The 14961-nt window shown below is 42.0% G+C and overlaps 1 protein-coding gene and 1 long non-coding RNA gene across 2 annotated transcripts; both read right to left on the reverse strand.

The window, feature by feature from the left end:
- Positions 1-361: 361 nt before the first annotated feature.
- LOC144036913 (class I histocompatibility antigen, F10 alpha chain-like) lies at positions 362-7868 on the reverse strand. Its single transcript, XM_077547884.1, has 9 exons — positions 7737-7868; positions 4381-4580; positions 3022-3288; positions 2607-2885; positions 1327-1626; positions 1143-1250; positions 1042-1059; positions 837-949; positions 362-752 (listed from the first exon to the last, which is right to left on the reverse strand). The coding sequence occupies exons 2-8, from the start codon at positions 4442-4444 to the stop codon at positions 846-848; spliced, it is 1140 nt and encodes a 379-aa protein (XP_077404010.1). The 5' UTR covers positions 4445-4580; positions 7737-7868; the 3' UTR covers positions 362-752; positions 837-845.
- Positions 7869-8181: 313 nt separating this feature from the next.
- LOC144036918 (uncharacterized) lies at positions 8182-14932 on the reverse strand. Its single transcript, XR_013288756.1, has 5 exons — positions 14534-14932; positions 13750-13819; positions 12442-12534; positions 8712-10576; positions 8182-8631 (listed from the first exon to the last, which is right to left on the reverse strand). It is a non-coding gene; the product is annotated as an uncharacterized LOC144036918 (long non-coding RNA).
- Positions 14933-14961: the final 29 nt, after the last annotated feature.

The raw sequence follows: 14961 nt of genomic DNA on the forward strand, positions 1-14961 counted from the left end.
ATATGCAAACGGACCAGGTGAGGGTCGACACTCTCCAAAGAGGAAGCGTCTTCTGTCTGTGACGTCATCAGACTCACGCAGGCGTCGACCTAATTATTAAATGAGGTCAGGCACGGTTCTAGGATTTTTTCTCTCTCTCTCTACTAGTGCTGAAGGGGGTTTGAATGTCAGGATAATAAGAACATTGAGGGAGTTTCTTGACATGATACTTATGAGAAAGGTAGCTAGCAGGAGAGCAGGTGAAAAGGAAGCCTTAGTTAAGAATGTCCTACGTCCTGTAGGTGAGAAGAAGAGGCTGGCGCTCGGTGGGCAGGAGGAGCTTCCAGAAACTTGAGCAAACTCAGAATAAAACATACTTACATTTTGCTTTTTTTTTGATTCATCATCCTTTTATTGGTCCAATATTTACATCACGAGGTCAAATAAGCGCAAACAACAACATTGTGATAAATGTACCAATTAACTGCTGACTGTTGAAGTGAAAGAAATTCTGGAAGAATCTAAGTAAGGATGATAGAGGAGGCAAACCCACAATCGAAAAATGTGATATAAATCTATTATTGCTATTCAACTGCTTGATACCAAAAAAGAAGAAATCCTTCTCACCATGTGACTGACGATTTCATATAAATCAAACGGACAGAAAGAAGAAAGCAACCTGTGGAACTCAAATAAATCTCCAAAACGAATCAAAATTCTCTGTTTTCAAATCTAAGCACTTGGATGGAGACGTCTCTGTCGTGTCCCGACACCTGCACGAAGACGAGCACAAAAAATGGTGGACATGAATCCAGAGTCCAAGAACACGTGGAGTCCGTACGGGTCAGCTCACTCACCGTGTGACGTCACGAGGAACTGGTCCCGGAATGGGCCTCAGGAACCGACTCGGAAGCAGGTTCGGCATCAGGCTCGGACTTTGAGGCCGGCTCGGCATCGGAAGCGTCAGCAGCTGCGGGACGCAAAGATAGCGAGAGATGTGGAGCGTTTTTTCGCAAAGCTGGACATCGGACCTGGACAGGACTGCGAAGACGTTTGACTTACAAGCTGGAGCGTAGTTGGCTGCAAGGAAGAAAAGAGGAAGAAAGTTGCGACTTGTGATCCCGAATGTTGCCGGCAGGCAGGCCAACATTTGCGTCCCTCACCTGGTGGGCTTCTGTGACGCTTGACGAGGAGCACGAGCAGCGGCGCCAGCAGAGCGAGGAGCGCCAAGGGGACAACAACGGCCAGCGTCACCTTAGTGGCGTCTTCCTCTTGACCAGACGTGAGAAGGAAGACGTGTGAATGACACGCAAGGATCACGTGTGCGTGCGAGCGTGCGTGCGTCACCTCGGTTAGTCAGGATGCTTCTTCTGTCCAGCTTTGTGACCATGTCGTCCTCGACGCCGGCCAGCTGGAAGACGCATTCGTAGCGGCCCTCCGCGTCGGCCGGCAGCTCCGCTTTCAGGTGGGCCGTCGTCTGGAAGGTTCCGTCGTGGTTGGGGAGGAGCTCTCCCATCTCCACGTCCTCGTGGAGCTCCTCGCCGTCCTTCCTCCAAAACAGGACGGAGTCCGCCGGGTAGAAACCGCTGGCGTGGCACGTGATCGGCGACGAAGGCGTCTTCTGCAGCAGCGACACCACCGGCAGCTCTGCCGGGCAAGGGATGGAGAAAATGTGTGAGGGGAACAAAGAAGGAAAGGTGGGGAAAAAGTGGCAGATGGAGTGGATGTGTGAGAGGAGAAAAGATGTATAAGAATAACAAATGGAGAAAATTTGTGGGAGAATGACAGACAGAGAGAAGGTGTGAGAGGAGAAAGATATAGAGGATGTGCGTGAGGACCAAAGACGGAAAACAAGCGTGAGAGGATGACAGGTAAAGTGAATGAATGAGAGGACCAAAGAAGGAAAGAACAAAAGATGAAGAGAACAGAAGACAAGAGAGAAAGTGGGAGAATGACAGAGAGACCCTGAGAGAGGACAAACTTGAAGAGTAATATGAGAGGACCAAAAAAGGAAAGCATGTGTGAGAAGAGAAAAGATGGAGAGAAAGTGAGTGGATGACAGATGGAGAACAAGTTTAAGAGGAGAAACCACGGAGAGCAAGTCAACTCAGAAAGATAACAGAGAATATGTGAAAGGAAGAAATATAGCCATTATGTGTGAGAGGACAAAAGATAGAGACAATGTTTGAGAGGGGAAGTCAAGTGTACAGAGATGTGTGTGAGGGGAATGAAGATATAATGTGTAACAAGGAAAAATGTAGAGATGTGCAGAAAGATGGAGAGATGACAAAAGACGGAAGAGAACAAGGTGGAGAGAAAGTGAGAGGATAATCAATGAAGAGAACATGAGTGAAAACCAAAGATGGAGAGCATGTGTGAGAGACAGATGGATAGAAAGTGTGAGAGCAGAAAAATGGCCAGAAGAGGATTGAATATGAGAAAAAAACGTGTGATGGAAAGATGGAGAGAATTTGTGGAAATGAGGAAAGTTGGAGTGCAAGATGATGAAATTAGTACACGGAAATAGAGAACATGCGAGGTGAGGAAAATGGAGAATGTGTGAGAGGGGCAAGGCGAGAGTGCATGTTGCCATGTCAGCCGTGCTCCTCCAGGGGGCGTGCTGGTACCTGTTCTCATCAGGAAGTCCCTCCCATAGCTCACATGCTTCTTCAAGAAGGAAGGACAAATCTCAGTGTAAAAATGCTTCTGGTATTGATTCCAGACGTCGTCTTGGTCCCACTTGTGTTTGCTGACGACAGCTTGCGGCTTAACTGCGATCCATCTCAGCGCCGACAAGTCAAACGAGATGAAGTCTTCGCCGTCGTAACTGTAGTGTTCCCAACCGTCAACCTCGTCAGTCTCGTCGTCCCATTCGCAGCCATGCATCCACTGGAACATGTGAACACCTGACACACACACAAACACACAAAGCAACCTTACTTCTGCACATCCGACTTGAGAATGTGTGAGTGTGAATAGTTAAAGCAAAAAGTATTCACACATGAAATGTTTTTGTTGTTAGAAAGTTGAATGTAAACAAACCTCCAGTTTGGTTGAAGCGCTCTTTAGCAATTTCAATGTTGACTTTGTCGACCTGCTCATTAGCAATACTGATCTGTGTGTTTCTCTCCCAGTAGTGCGGATCCTCGTCGGTGATTTTGTTCATCCAGTCCTGTTTGGCTTTTGCTTTCCTGCTCTTGCTGTCGTAACGAGCAATCTCAACGCCGTCAACATAACCAACCTCCAAGTACGATGGCAAGTTTGGAATGTGAGAGGACGCAGTGTGGAAATATTTGAGCGTGTGAACCACTGAAAGAGAAAACAAAAACATTTTCTTTGTTTGACGTCCAAACGATTGACATCTTTTTGAGGAAATAATTGTTTTTATTGTTGTTAAAACACATATTTGTCTTTTGCATTCATTTCAATACATTGATTGATTTCAGCTCATTCTTACACACAAACCAAACAAACACTTCCTTAATAAGTTTGCTTATTAATCCTTTATTACACAGACATTGCTATTTTGTATGTAAAGTGTTCCCTCGTTTCTCGCCTGTGTTACTTTCCCGTTAATTTTATTTTCTGTTAATTATATATATATTTTTGTTTATTTATATATGTTTTTTCTTTTTGGTATGATTTTTAGTTTTCTATGAAAGCTTTTCCATTCATCATATATGTTGTTTTTTCATTTACAGTTATTTTTCCATGAAAAGTATTTTTTTAATTTGCTTATACAACACAGTATATATACTTTTTGTTTATTCTAAATGTTTTTTCGTTCATACTATATTTTTTCATTTATTATACAGTATTTAAGTTAAGTATATTCAAGAGGAGATTAATTCTGTTGATGAAATATTCCAATACAACCATTACAAGTTTGGAATGTGAGAGGACGCAGTCAGGAAAGACGTGAGAGTGAATCAGTCAAAGCGAAAACAAAAACATTTTGTTTGTTTGCTGTCCGCAAATTCTGGACTGTCAATATTTGAAATTTATATTATTAATATTTATATTTATTATATTATTATATAATATTTGAAATATTTTTTATAGGAAACATTTAAGACACTAAACTTTTGTCTTTTTTTGTGTTCTTTTAAATGAAGTGAATGATAATTAAAGTTGATTTTTTACAAACTTTTCAATGGATATGTCAAGAACAGACAATCAGAATTCATGAATTATGAGCACTTCTACATGTTACAATTTTTATACACTTGTCGATCACGTTTGCTATCTATGTCCTCTACGGTATATTTAATCAATATATGACATATTTTGCATATTTCAGTTGATTATTTGCGAGTGTTGTGTTGAAGAAAGTTTGCAGTTCAAGTGTTGCTTCCTTCAACTAAGACGTGAAAAATTGGGAGAGTCAACTTGTGCACTTACCAGGCGTCACGCTGTGGATTTGCACAACCACCACAAACAATCCCAACAAGTTTATCTTCCACATCTTTTGCTCCTTTCGGTCCCGCGTCAAAGCAAACCAGAAGACGCCGCTCAAATACGGTGAAGGCAACAAGGAAGCGGCTCTATTTCGGTGAAATCACGTGACCACAGATCGGGTGACGTCAGCCACGCCTCAGCGCCTACAAACAAATACAGATATAACTTGAAACAAGGATTTACAAACAAAACCAAAAAGCTGTATTAAAGGTAAAGTAACAAAACTGGCCAGTGATGTTTATTTTTTGTCATTTCCAAGCTAAGCTTTGAATAATAAACTGTTTATCAGACGCGATCCGAACGCTTTAAACAGAAAGTGGCAAAGGTCAAGTTTCTTGGCGTGAGACGCACAATTGATGACACAACAAGAACAACAGCTCGGATTCGCATTCAGGTGCGCAAAGAAAACAAGATTTGCAGATCTTTTCCAAATGGATTTGAACCGCTTTCGATTGTAAAGAAATATACTTAATGAAATGAAAAAACAAAAGCAACAATTAAAAATAAAAACAATCAAATACAATCAAGTAAAAATAATACAATAAAATTGAATAGAATTTAAATGAATACATTTTAAACAATAAAAATAAAAATAAATTAGATCAAATAAATATAAAATGTAAAATAAAAAACAATAACATTCAAATAATTATAATGCAAATAATGGCAAATATATCAAAATGGAAAAAAACGAATTAAAAAGAATTTAAACGGCCAACGGCGACGTCCAATCAGATCGCTGCTTCCATAGACAGCTTATGGCAAGGATGCATGGTTAGGTGCTATGGGATAAGTGTCTGCAATGTCAGAAGTGGCATAGCCAAGGGGCCTCGAGTTCAGAATGCCCTCCACCTCTATTAGTAATGTGAGCAGTACTTCTTCTGGAAGAACTCTTTCTTTAAGAACGACTTGCAGGGCAGCTTTAACTGACTTTATCTCCCTCTCCCAAATCCCACCAAAATGAGGGGCAAGAGGCGGATTGAACTTGAATGTGATGCTCTGCTCAGCTAACTGATCTTCCAACGCTGGCTCCAGTGCCTCGAAGGTTCTCTGCAGTTCTCAGTCCGCACCCCGAAAGTTTGTCGCCCTGTCACAGAGGATCTCGTATGGCTTTCCTCTTCTCGCTACAAAGCGTCGCAATGCGAGGAGAAAGGAGTCTGTGTCTAGATGCACACACCTCGTAGTAAGGCATTGAAAGAGGATTCCCCATCTCTTCTTCCCGTCTGCGGCCAATCTTGATAACATATGCTCCAAAGCCGTCTACACCAGTTGACCAGTCGGGAGGCTTCTGAAGACGGAGACGCGCTGCGGGGAGGTCTGCCATACGTGCTACTGTGGGTTTGCTGCGCCATCTCTGGCACTCTGTGCAGCTGTGTTGATGTTTCTTAACGGCTCGCCGTCCGCCAACAATCCAATATGTTCGTCTCAATTCAGCGGACACACGATCAGGACCCGGGTGCAGGAGCTTGTGGTGAAAATCTTGAATTATGAGTTGGGTGACAGGGTGGTCTGGTGCCAAGACAATAGGGTGACTGGTATCTTGCAGACCCTCTGCCTTCCTTAGCCGACCGCCAACACGGATCAGGCCCACGGGGCTGTCGTACTCTGGACATAGAGCGAGCAGCCGACAAGCAGCTAACTCTGCAGGGAAGCTCTCCTCCTGCTTCGTGTTTGAGTTTGGTGACTTCTGTCTCAATGCGATCGGTGGCAGTCTTCGGAGGAGCAGCCGCCCCGTGAAGGGACATGAACGTGGCTTTGATCAGCTCGGACCAGGACTTGCACTGAGCTGGGTCAGGGTGTGCAGGGGCGGCAGTCCCTACAGTGCCACAGAAGGTCACGCGGGTTTCTTCTGGTTGAGTTGAGGTTGTAGCAGGCATGGCCGGCCATTCGCTTCGTGGCAGACTGAGGAAGTTCGGTCCGCAGGTCCAGCGGCGAGGTGCGGCTCAGTCTCTGAGGTGCTTGCCACGGGTGATATCGTCAGCTGGGTTGACCTCAGATGGTACATGCCTCCAGACGTCTGCTCCTACCAGTTCCTGAATCTCTGCAATGCGTGTTCCCACGAATACCTTGTACTGCTGGGACTCTGACTGGATCCAATGGAGGACAGTGGTCGAATCAGTCCACAGTGTTGTTCCGCTCATGGGTAGAGTGAGCTCGGCTTGTAAGACCTCGGCCATCTGTGCACCAGACAGAGCGGCGCAGAGCTCCAGGCGAGGAATAGACAGCTGCTTCTTTGGCGCTACTCGTGACCAAGCTAACACATATGATACCTGCACTGCACTTGTGACCTATTTGGCTATTTTGGAAGTAGAAGTGTGAATTTGAGGATTAATGGTGAGGGAACGCGCCAGGAATTCCTTGGTACGCCTACTGAACAATGCGGCGGGAGCAAAACTGGCAAATCCGTGGATGTCGTGTTGTTGTTCTTGTTGATTCTACCTGAGGATCAGCAGTTTTATGCTCTCGTGTTTGCATTAATGCACAGGATTTAGAGCTAACGCTAGTTTCTCTGATTCTTTTAAGCTAATATGAGATGTTATGATATTTTATGATCATGCTTTTTAGTGCTGTAAAACGGCAATGATTCAAATTTATCATTCTGCCAATAATCAGCATGTAGGTTATATACAAACATTTGACCATATTTTTTAGATTTAAAAAAAACTATCAGTTTGATTTCCTTCATGTTAATCACGACCAAGACCCTTTACAATGTATTGTAAAGGGAAAACAGGTAACTCCAAAAAAAAAAAAATCTCATGCGTGGTTTTCATTGAACAGGAATATTATATTTTTAAATTCTAGACCCATCCCTAATAGACATAGAATGTATTTATTTATGTATTTATTTATTTATTGAGGAGGGGAGGGGGGTATAATTATATTATGAAAAACTTAATTATTAAATTAAATTAAATAAATAAATAAAGTTAACGTATCGGGGGAAAAAGTCAAATGTATTGTATCATCGAGGGCAGAATACTCATTTTATTTAAATGATACAAACATAATCCTCTCAATCAAATATGGATACATGCTTTTATTTTGGTCCCAACAACCACCAAATGCTGAGTACTTTTATTTTAGTTTTCTTTCACAGCGCTTAACGCATTCTTTTCCCACACTTGAACGACAGTTAAGAATCATCACCTGCGCAGTCAATAATAAAGCTTTTACAACGTTTTGCGATGAGACTTTTTCATCTCCTTAGTGCGCAAGCGAGAATGTCGGATGTGATCCCGCGGCATTTTTGCAATCGCCATCAATTCTTGTAATTATTCGGGGGTTCGGGTACTCACAAATCCATAGCCCCGAGACTTGCCGGTCTGCCTGTCGGTGATGACCACGGCCAAACACCTCAAAGTACTTCCTGAGACTGGAGTCGGTGGTGTGGTAGGGGAGCCTCTCTCACATGCACAGCGAGCCCATTCCTAAAAAAGAAAAGAGGAGAGAAAAAAGCCCACAACTCCTCCTTTGGGTCAGCCCACAAACAAGCTGAGCAAGCGGGTACTGTCGCTTTAGCTGGGGATTAAAATCAGACATGTCACGTGACATTTAGCAAAGAATATGCTCTTGGTAAATAAACAATAACATTCAATTTTTTCATGAATGAACATAAAAGGGTCCCCTCAAACTGTACTGTAGTATCCAAGAGGAAACAGCGCCATCTTGTGTCCGACTTGACTAATGACATGCCGTCTTCATGTGAGATAGCAACAAAAATAAATGTGCAGTCCATTTTTTTAAAATCCTTTTATTGGTCCAATATTTACATCGCAAGGTTTAATAAGTGCAATCAACAACAGTCTCACATTCTGATAAACGTACCAATTGACTGCTGATTGGTAACGTGAAAGCAGTTCTGGAAAAATGTGGAATCAGGTAAGGATGATAAGAGGAGGAAAACCAGCAATCAAAAAATGTGATATAAATCTAGTATTGCTATTCAACTGCTTGATACCAAGAAAGAAGAAATCCTTCTCAACATGTGACTGACGATTTCATACAAATCAAACGGAAAACAAGTTCAAGACAGAAAGAAGAAAGCAACCCGTGGAACTCAAATAAATCACCAATACACCAAAAGCATGTAAAAACTGTTGAGTGTCTCAACAGGAACGTCAGAATTGAAAAATTCTCTCTGTTTTCAAATCCAAGCACTTGGATGGAGACGTCTCTGTCGTGTCCCGACACCTGCGCGAAGACGAGCACAGCAAATGGTGGACATGAATCCAGAGTCCAAGAACACGTGGAGTCCGTGTCAGCTCGCTCACGGTGTGACGTCACGAGGAACTGGTCCCGGAATGGGCCTCAGGAACCGACTCGGAAGCAGGTTCGGCATCAGGCTCGGAAGCGTCATGATTATGACTATTTCGATATTATGCATAATTAAAGTCATGAGACTTAACTTACAATACTTGGTTTTATATCTTTGCACTTTGGACAGGAATCATAAAATAAATGTTTTAGATGTGTTAGGTTAGCTAGGTGGAGGCAGAGAACAGAAATTGAAACTGAACCCGGAGCTGGGGCGTTTCTCGGCTTTCAAAACCCAAACATTCAGTCGTCGTCGTCGTCGTCTTGTTACTTTACACACGCATAGCCACAACAGTTGTTTGCCTCATAATGGACAGTTAATCGTTCAATAATTAGCTATCTAATTTATATTTAAGTACAGCGCGTCATATATATATATATATATGTATATGTACTCACTGTGAAGAAGACACCAGTTTTAACATTTCGTTTCAGTGATGGTACAAAAAGAAACAATTTTTTCATTGAAAAAAACATCTATTTATGTCTTGAGTAGTTTTATCGTAGACTTTCGTGGATTTATTCATGATAACCAGACACGATGCACAATAGAAATAAAAACGATCATTAGAAATGAGCCACAAAAAGTGTACCACTTTTTGTGGCTCATAACTGCCTCCTTGCACAATAGAAATGAACATGTCACAAAAGTATACCACGTTCATGACCGCCAACTTGTAGAATAGAAATTAACCTGACAACTAGGAATAAGCCATAAAATTCCACTTGTACAATAGACATTAGCATGACTAGAAATAAAGCCAAAATGCCCATCACATTCATGAAACACAACCACTCAAAATAAGTCTACCGCTTTAGAAATCGACACAAGAAAAGTCCACCAAATTCATTATAAACAATAAGTCACAAGAGCAATAAACAGCACTTTTTTATAAAAGCCACAAAATGTCCACCGCAGTCACGATACGCCACCTTGCACGATAGAAATAAACGCAACAAATAACAAACAATCCGCAAATCAAGATAGCCTTTGATAGCTCTCGTTAGACAACGCAGGTGTGCCTAATGTATTGTCTCGTGAAACCCTTTACTTTTTAGATTCCACCTGGCGAAGACAACACGCGTTGCTGGGCTTGATTGACGTCTATGCAAATGAGGGGGGGGGGGCAGCGACATCCTCGAAGGGGGCGCCATACGGACCGGAAAAACAAAAGCGCTTGTAAATTGCCGACATGCCGAGCATATGTTAATGAGCCTTTCTGTGCCTCTGATAAAATTAACGCGAATTAACTTGCACTGACCATTCCTAACGTCCTGCTTTTTTGTATGTGTGCAGGTAAAAACAGCATCTTGACTTGAACCAGAGGTGCCTGAGGAACAAGAAACGTGTACGAAGCTGGCTCATGGATTGGAGCATGCTGCAAAACAAAATGGCTGACGTGAACATTTGATAAACCTATTTGAACAAGTCTCTTTTTGTAGTTTCCCCAAAGCTGCATTGAACCGCGCTTCTCTCAGGACCCTCAAAAAGGTACATTTGCCTTTTGTGCCGACACGTCAACGTTGTTTTTCTTCTGCTTTTGTTACCTAAATGGTGCCAAAGCATCTCTGGGCCCTGCAGAAGCTCAACCACTTTTTAAAAAAAAAAAAAATTGGTTGACACATGTTAATAAACTAAAGTAGAAGCTGGACTGGATCATTCCTTATCTCCTGTTTGTGTGTCAGTTTGTCAACTGAAAAGAAGTTGAAGGTCACTTCAAGGTCATCTTCCTGTGAATGCAGCTGTGTCATCACTGACAGTCCTAAAAACGAGTCGCAGGTCTTCTTCTGCACTGGTGGGTTTCGTTTTCTGTCAAATTTGCTGCATTTGAAAAAAAAAAAACAACTCATAACTTTCTTGTTGTTGTTGTAGTAGAGTCCCCTGCACCATGTTGTGTGTGTGTGTGTGTGTGTGTGTGTGTGTGTGTGTGTGTGTGTGATGTCACATGAGCACAAGCGAGCCATCATCTCCGAAAGCCAACAAACACACTAACAGACAAGAACATCATTCAATGCTTCTGGACATTTGTTTGAATAGCATTATTTAAAAAAGTGGGCAAATAATAACATCCATTGATTGATTTCAAAAGACCTTCATGTTATTTTGCCAAACATTTTCAATCATTTAGCCACAACAATGTTATCCTTAACTCTTTTACTGCCAAAGACGTTAAATGACGTTCTGCAAAAACCTACGGAGGAGCGCCAAAGACGTTAAAAGACGTCCTCCCATTTTTTTTTTTTTTTGAAACGGGTGCTGGGAAGGCTTGCGGGGCTCTCCTGAAAGTTTTAAGCAGGTCTCGTGAGCCTAATGACTATTCTTGGCCCCTAGAGGGCAGCGATGACTCTCTTTTGACAAGATCGGGTGGGCGTCAGTAGAGGCGGAGCTAGAGCGTTGAGCAGGAGATCAGAATGGAAAACAAAGGAAAAATGGCGGCCGGTCGCGAGGAGCTAACGCTAGAGCCGTTTTTTTCAAAGACCAAAAGCATCGCTAAAAGAGCACATTGTTGATGACGATGATCATCATCGATGATGAAGATGATGGTGACTCCGTGGTTGGAAAGCATTGACGCGGGAGTAGAAGACGTTAGATGGAGCTAGATGGAGGAGGGAACGGGCAATGGCGAGCGTTTGCAAGCAGCTCTACACTTACAAGACAAAAGGCATCGACCAACGCTAAAAGAGTACATTGATGACGACGATGATCATCCTCGATGATGATGAAGGTGAATCCGAGCTTGACGGCGAAATTGGAACCGCTGACGCGGCGGCTATGACGGTGTCGTAACGCGGAGCGCAACCGAGCACGCACGGGCGGACGTTCGATCGGACGACGGAGAGTGCCCCGAGTCCAATGCGTATTCATCGGAGGAAGTGTGTACAGTCTGCTACTTGCTTTTTATTCCCCGGAAAAAAAGGCCGTCAAGAAAGTGTAACGTTTGCACGCAAAACGGACCAATGTGAAAGTGAAAGCAAACTGTTGTGCGAGTCCTGGCGTCTCCTTGCACGCAGGAGAGCGTCACAAAAGGAAAAACTGTATTTGAAACATCCACATAATTGTAAGTAGTACCACAGTTGCACACATTTGTAAATAGTTTGCGAAATTGTTTTGTCAAATTGTTACACTGTTGAATGGAAATAAACGCATTTTGCAATCAAAAAACACTTTTTCATTGTTGGTGAAAGCGTTTTACAGAAGTAAAGCACTATTTAGGTGTTTGTGGCATCATTCATGGACAAAAAGAAGTGTACAATTCACTAGAGTAAATGAAATAACATCGTTTCACAAAAAGCTCTTTTTCTCCGTTTTTTGTTTCAAAACAGAGAATTTCGGTGAAAGTAACCATTTTCTATTGTTGATTACTGAAGAACGGAATAAGGTAGAAACAAACTTTTTTTTCTGATGAAAGATGAGAGTCCAATCTTTCATTTGGTCGGATGTGTGTTTCCATAGTCCAAACACAACATTTTCTGTGGACCTGGAAAGATCACTCAAAATGCTTAAATCGGCTGGCACTGGCGAAAACCCGTTTTTGAAAACGTCTGGCAGTCAAAGAGTTAAGCATTGAATGATGTTCTGTTGTGCGTGTGTCGGAAATCAAGCAGAGATTCAAGTGCATTGAGAAGTGGCTTTGTGACATCACATACCTCAAGCACACAACATTTGCCTTCAAATAGCGCACACACCAGTCCGTAAGCAGCTTGCTGTCAATGGAGTGCAGAACCATCCGACATGTCCGAAAAGTCTTGAGTCTTGTTGGTCCAAGACCTCCTCCCATCCTGTCGGGAAACAAAAACAAAAGGAGTCAGTCATGCTCATTCACATCAAATTACTCACAACACAGCTAAGTCCGATGCTACTGTTAGATATTATTAACATTTAAATTCTTTATTTTCATATATTAACCATTGTTATACATTATTAACATTTTTAATTCTTTATATTAACCATGTCGAAATGTTTTGTAGATGTGAGGTAGTGTTGAACTCAGTATAATTTGACCTTAACCTAAGCTGGTAAATTGTTTGGTGTGAAAAAATTCCTTCTCAGCGTTCTGTGCGAAAACACATTTAGTCCTTGAGAACAAAATCTGCTTCCAACACACACACCCCTGACTCTGTTTTCGCCATCGCTCACGGAAAAGTACCCAGAGAGTATGTTTTGTCTACAAATGAAAGAGAGGCGGTCTGTTTAACTATAAGAAGCCATTTTACACGCGGAAGAGACACATTCGGCACTCTGAAATTCCACCTGTTATGTGATGTTTGGAGTCTGTCACATTGTCCAGATATCTCTGTTTTTTTTTATTAAATCATTTTTGCAAAGGTGTTTTTTCTTACATTAAATCTGTCTTCAAATTTTGGAACACGCAAAGAGGACAAATAAATTTATTCCTCTTCACTACCTAGCTCAACCAAAAATAGGAGAAAAACACTCAGTGAGTAATGATGCCAAATTGTCATCAAAATGCCTCAGTTAAAAATCGTTAACTAAGGTTAGCATGTGGAATCATCAGTAAAAGCAGAAGCATGATCTATCTGTCAATAGACGCATAGTCCAGAAATAAGACTGAACCTAATACTTGGACACTTGATTATGTACACTTGAGGGGCACCTCACGACTTGTCTATCTACTATCAGAACCTGCATACATTAGTCAAGACAACAACTAGGGTGTACCTAAAAATGTGGCCAGTTTGGAAAGTCATTAGGTAGATGAACGCAACCAAAAAATAAGATTTTTTTTAAATACATTTGAACAAGTTTTTGTTGTTTGTAAGTTGTTTATATTTTCTAAATATTTTCTTTTTCAATCATTTGGGCCACACCAATGTGATTTTAAGAAAAACACATGTTCAGAACCATTGAATGTAGTTCTGGTGTGTGTCTAAGTACATCAAGCGCAAGTCAGTGCACTGACAAATGGCAAAGTGGCATCAGACACACCTCAAGCACAAGGCATGGCATCCTCGGTGTAAAAAAAGTATACGCACCTGTTGAAAAGCAGCTTTCCAATTGCATGCTTGTAACACAGACCCATCCATGTCCCAAACGGCCTCGATCCTGTCAAGAAAACAGAAACGGAAGCGGTGAGTAATGCTCATTTGCATATTGTATGTGACAATTTGCATAAAATACTAGGCTTTCATACAATTGAAATTCTCTGAAATATTCGCGTCACTACTTGATAAATGTCATATTATTGAAGTTTTGACCACAGGCTGCCTGTTGATGATTGTTCATAGAATGCAAGTGATACATGCAACGAGCAAGCAGGTCAGCGCAGTCCAACCTAAGCCACTCCCCCACCCGCTCACTCCGCTCTGCTGACTCCACCCATCACCCGCACAAGACCGCGCCTTCGCCAATCGCTGCTGCCCCGCCCTCTGGAATTTATGTTGCATTCCAGGATGCTCGGAAGTCGGAAACGCACCGACGGACTACAATGTGACGTCACTCTACAATGGCGATCCCTTTGGAAAACACAATTTACTCGAGGTTAAAACTAGACAGCTTTCTTCATTCGACACATTAGAATATTTTCAAATGCTAAAACAGGATTTTCTTGAATCCTGCTGTTATTTTTTTGTATTTATTATTGTTTTTATCTCACTATCTCGTTTTTGACACGCAGACTAATAAACACATTTTACATTGGACAATAGTATCGTGTCTCGCCGAGGACACGCTAAATAAGAGACGATAATTATTTTTAAACAAAAATATACTTTTAGAGGACCATGCAGTAAAAACGTGGAAAAGTTAAGAACACGTTACCTTTTCACAACACGTCGCCACTTTTCTTCAGCTGACGTGCAGGTAGACGGGCAGCAGCCGACGTAGAGACAACATTCCTTTAGTTTGGACGCCCCTGTGCATGTAAAAAATCCAAAATGACCTACTAACGTAACTTGAAGGCGACCATGTACTCAAAACAAAACAAAACCCGCCAAGCCAAGCAATTTCTCATTTCCTATTCCGGTCGGTGTTTAACTTCCGGGTAGCAGCTGAGTCCATAGCCAACTAGCTAAAATAAAAATAAAAAATAATAATAATAATGATAATAATGGACAAATAAATTTTCGATTAACAAACACTACTGCACAGGGGAAGAAGAACTGATGGAAACGTGTACCGACGCACACGTTTTATCGGGAATAAACGACAATGTGCCGCAGTGTATTGTATTTTATAACAATGTACGA

Source organism: Vanacampus margaritifer, chromosome 17, assembly GCF_051991255.1.
Source record: "Vanacampus margaritifer isolate UIUO_Vmar chromosome 17, RoL_Vmar_1.0, whole genome shotgun sequence".
NCBI lineage: Eukaryota > Metazoa > Chordata > Actinopteri > Syngnathiformes > Syngnathidae > Vanacampus > Vanacampus margaritifer.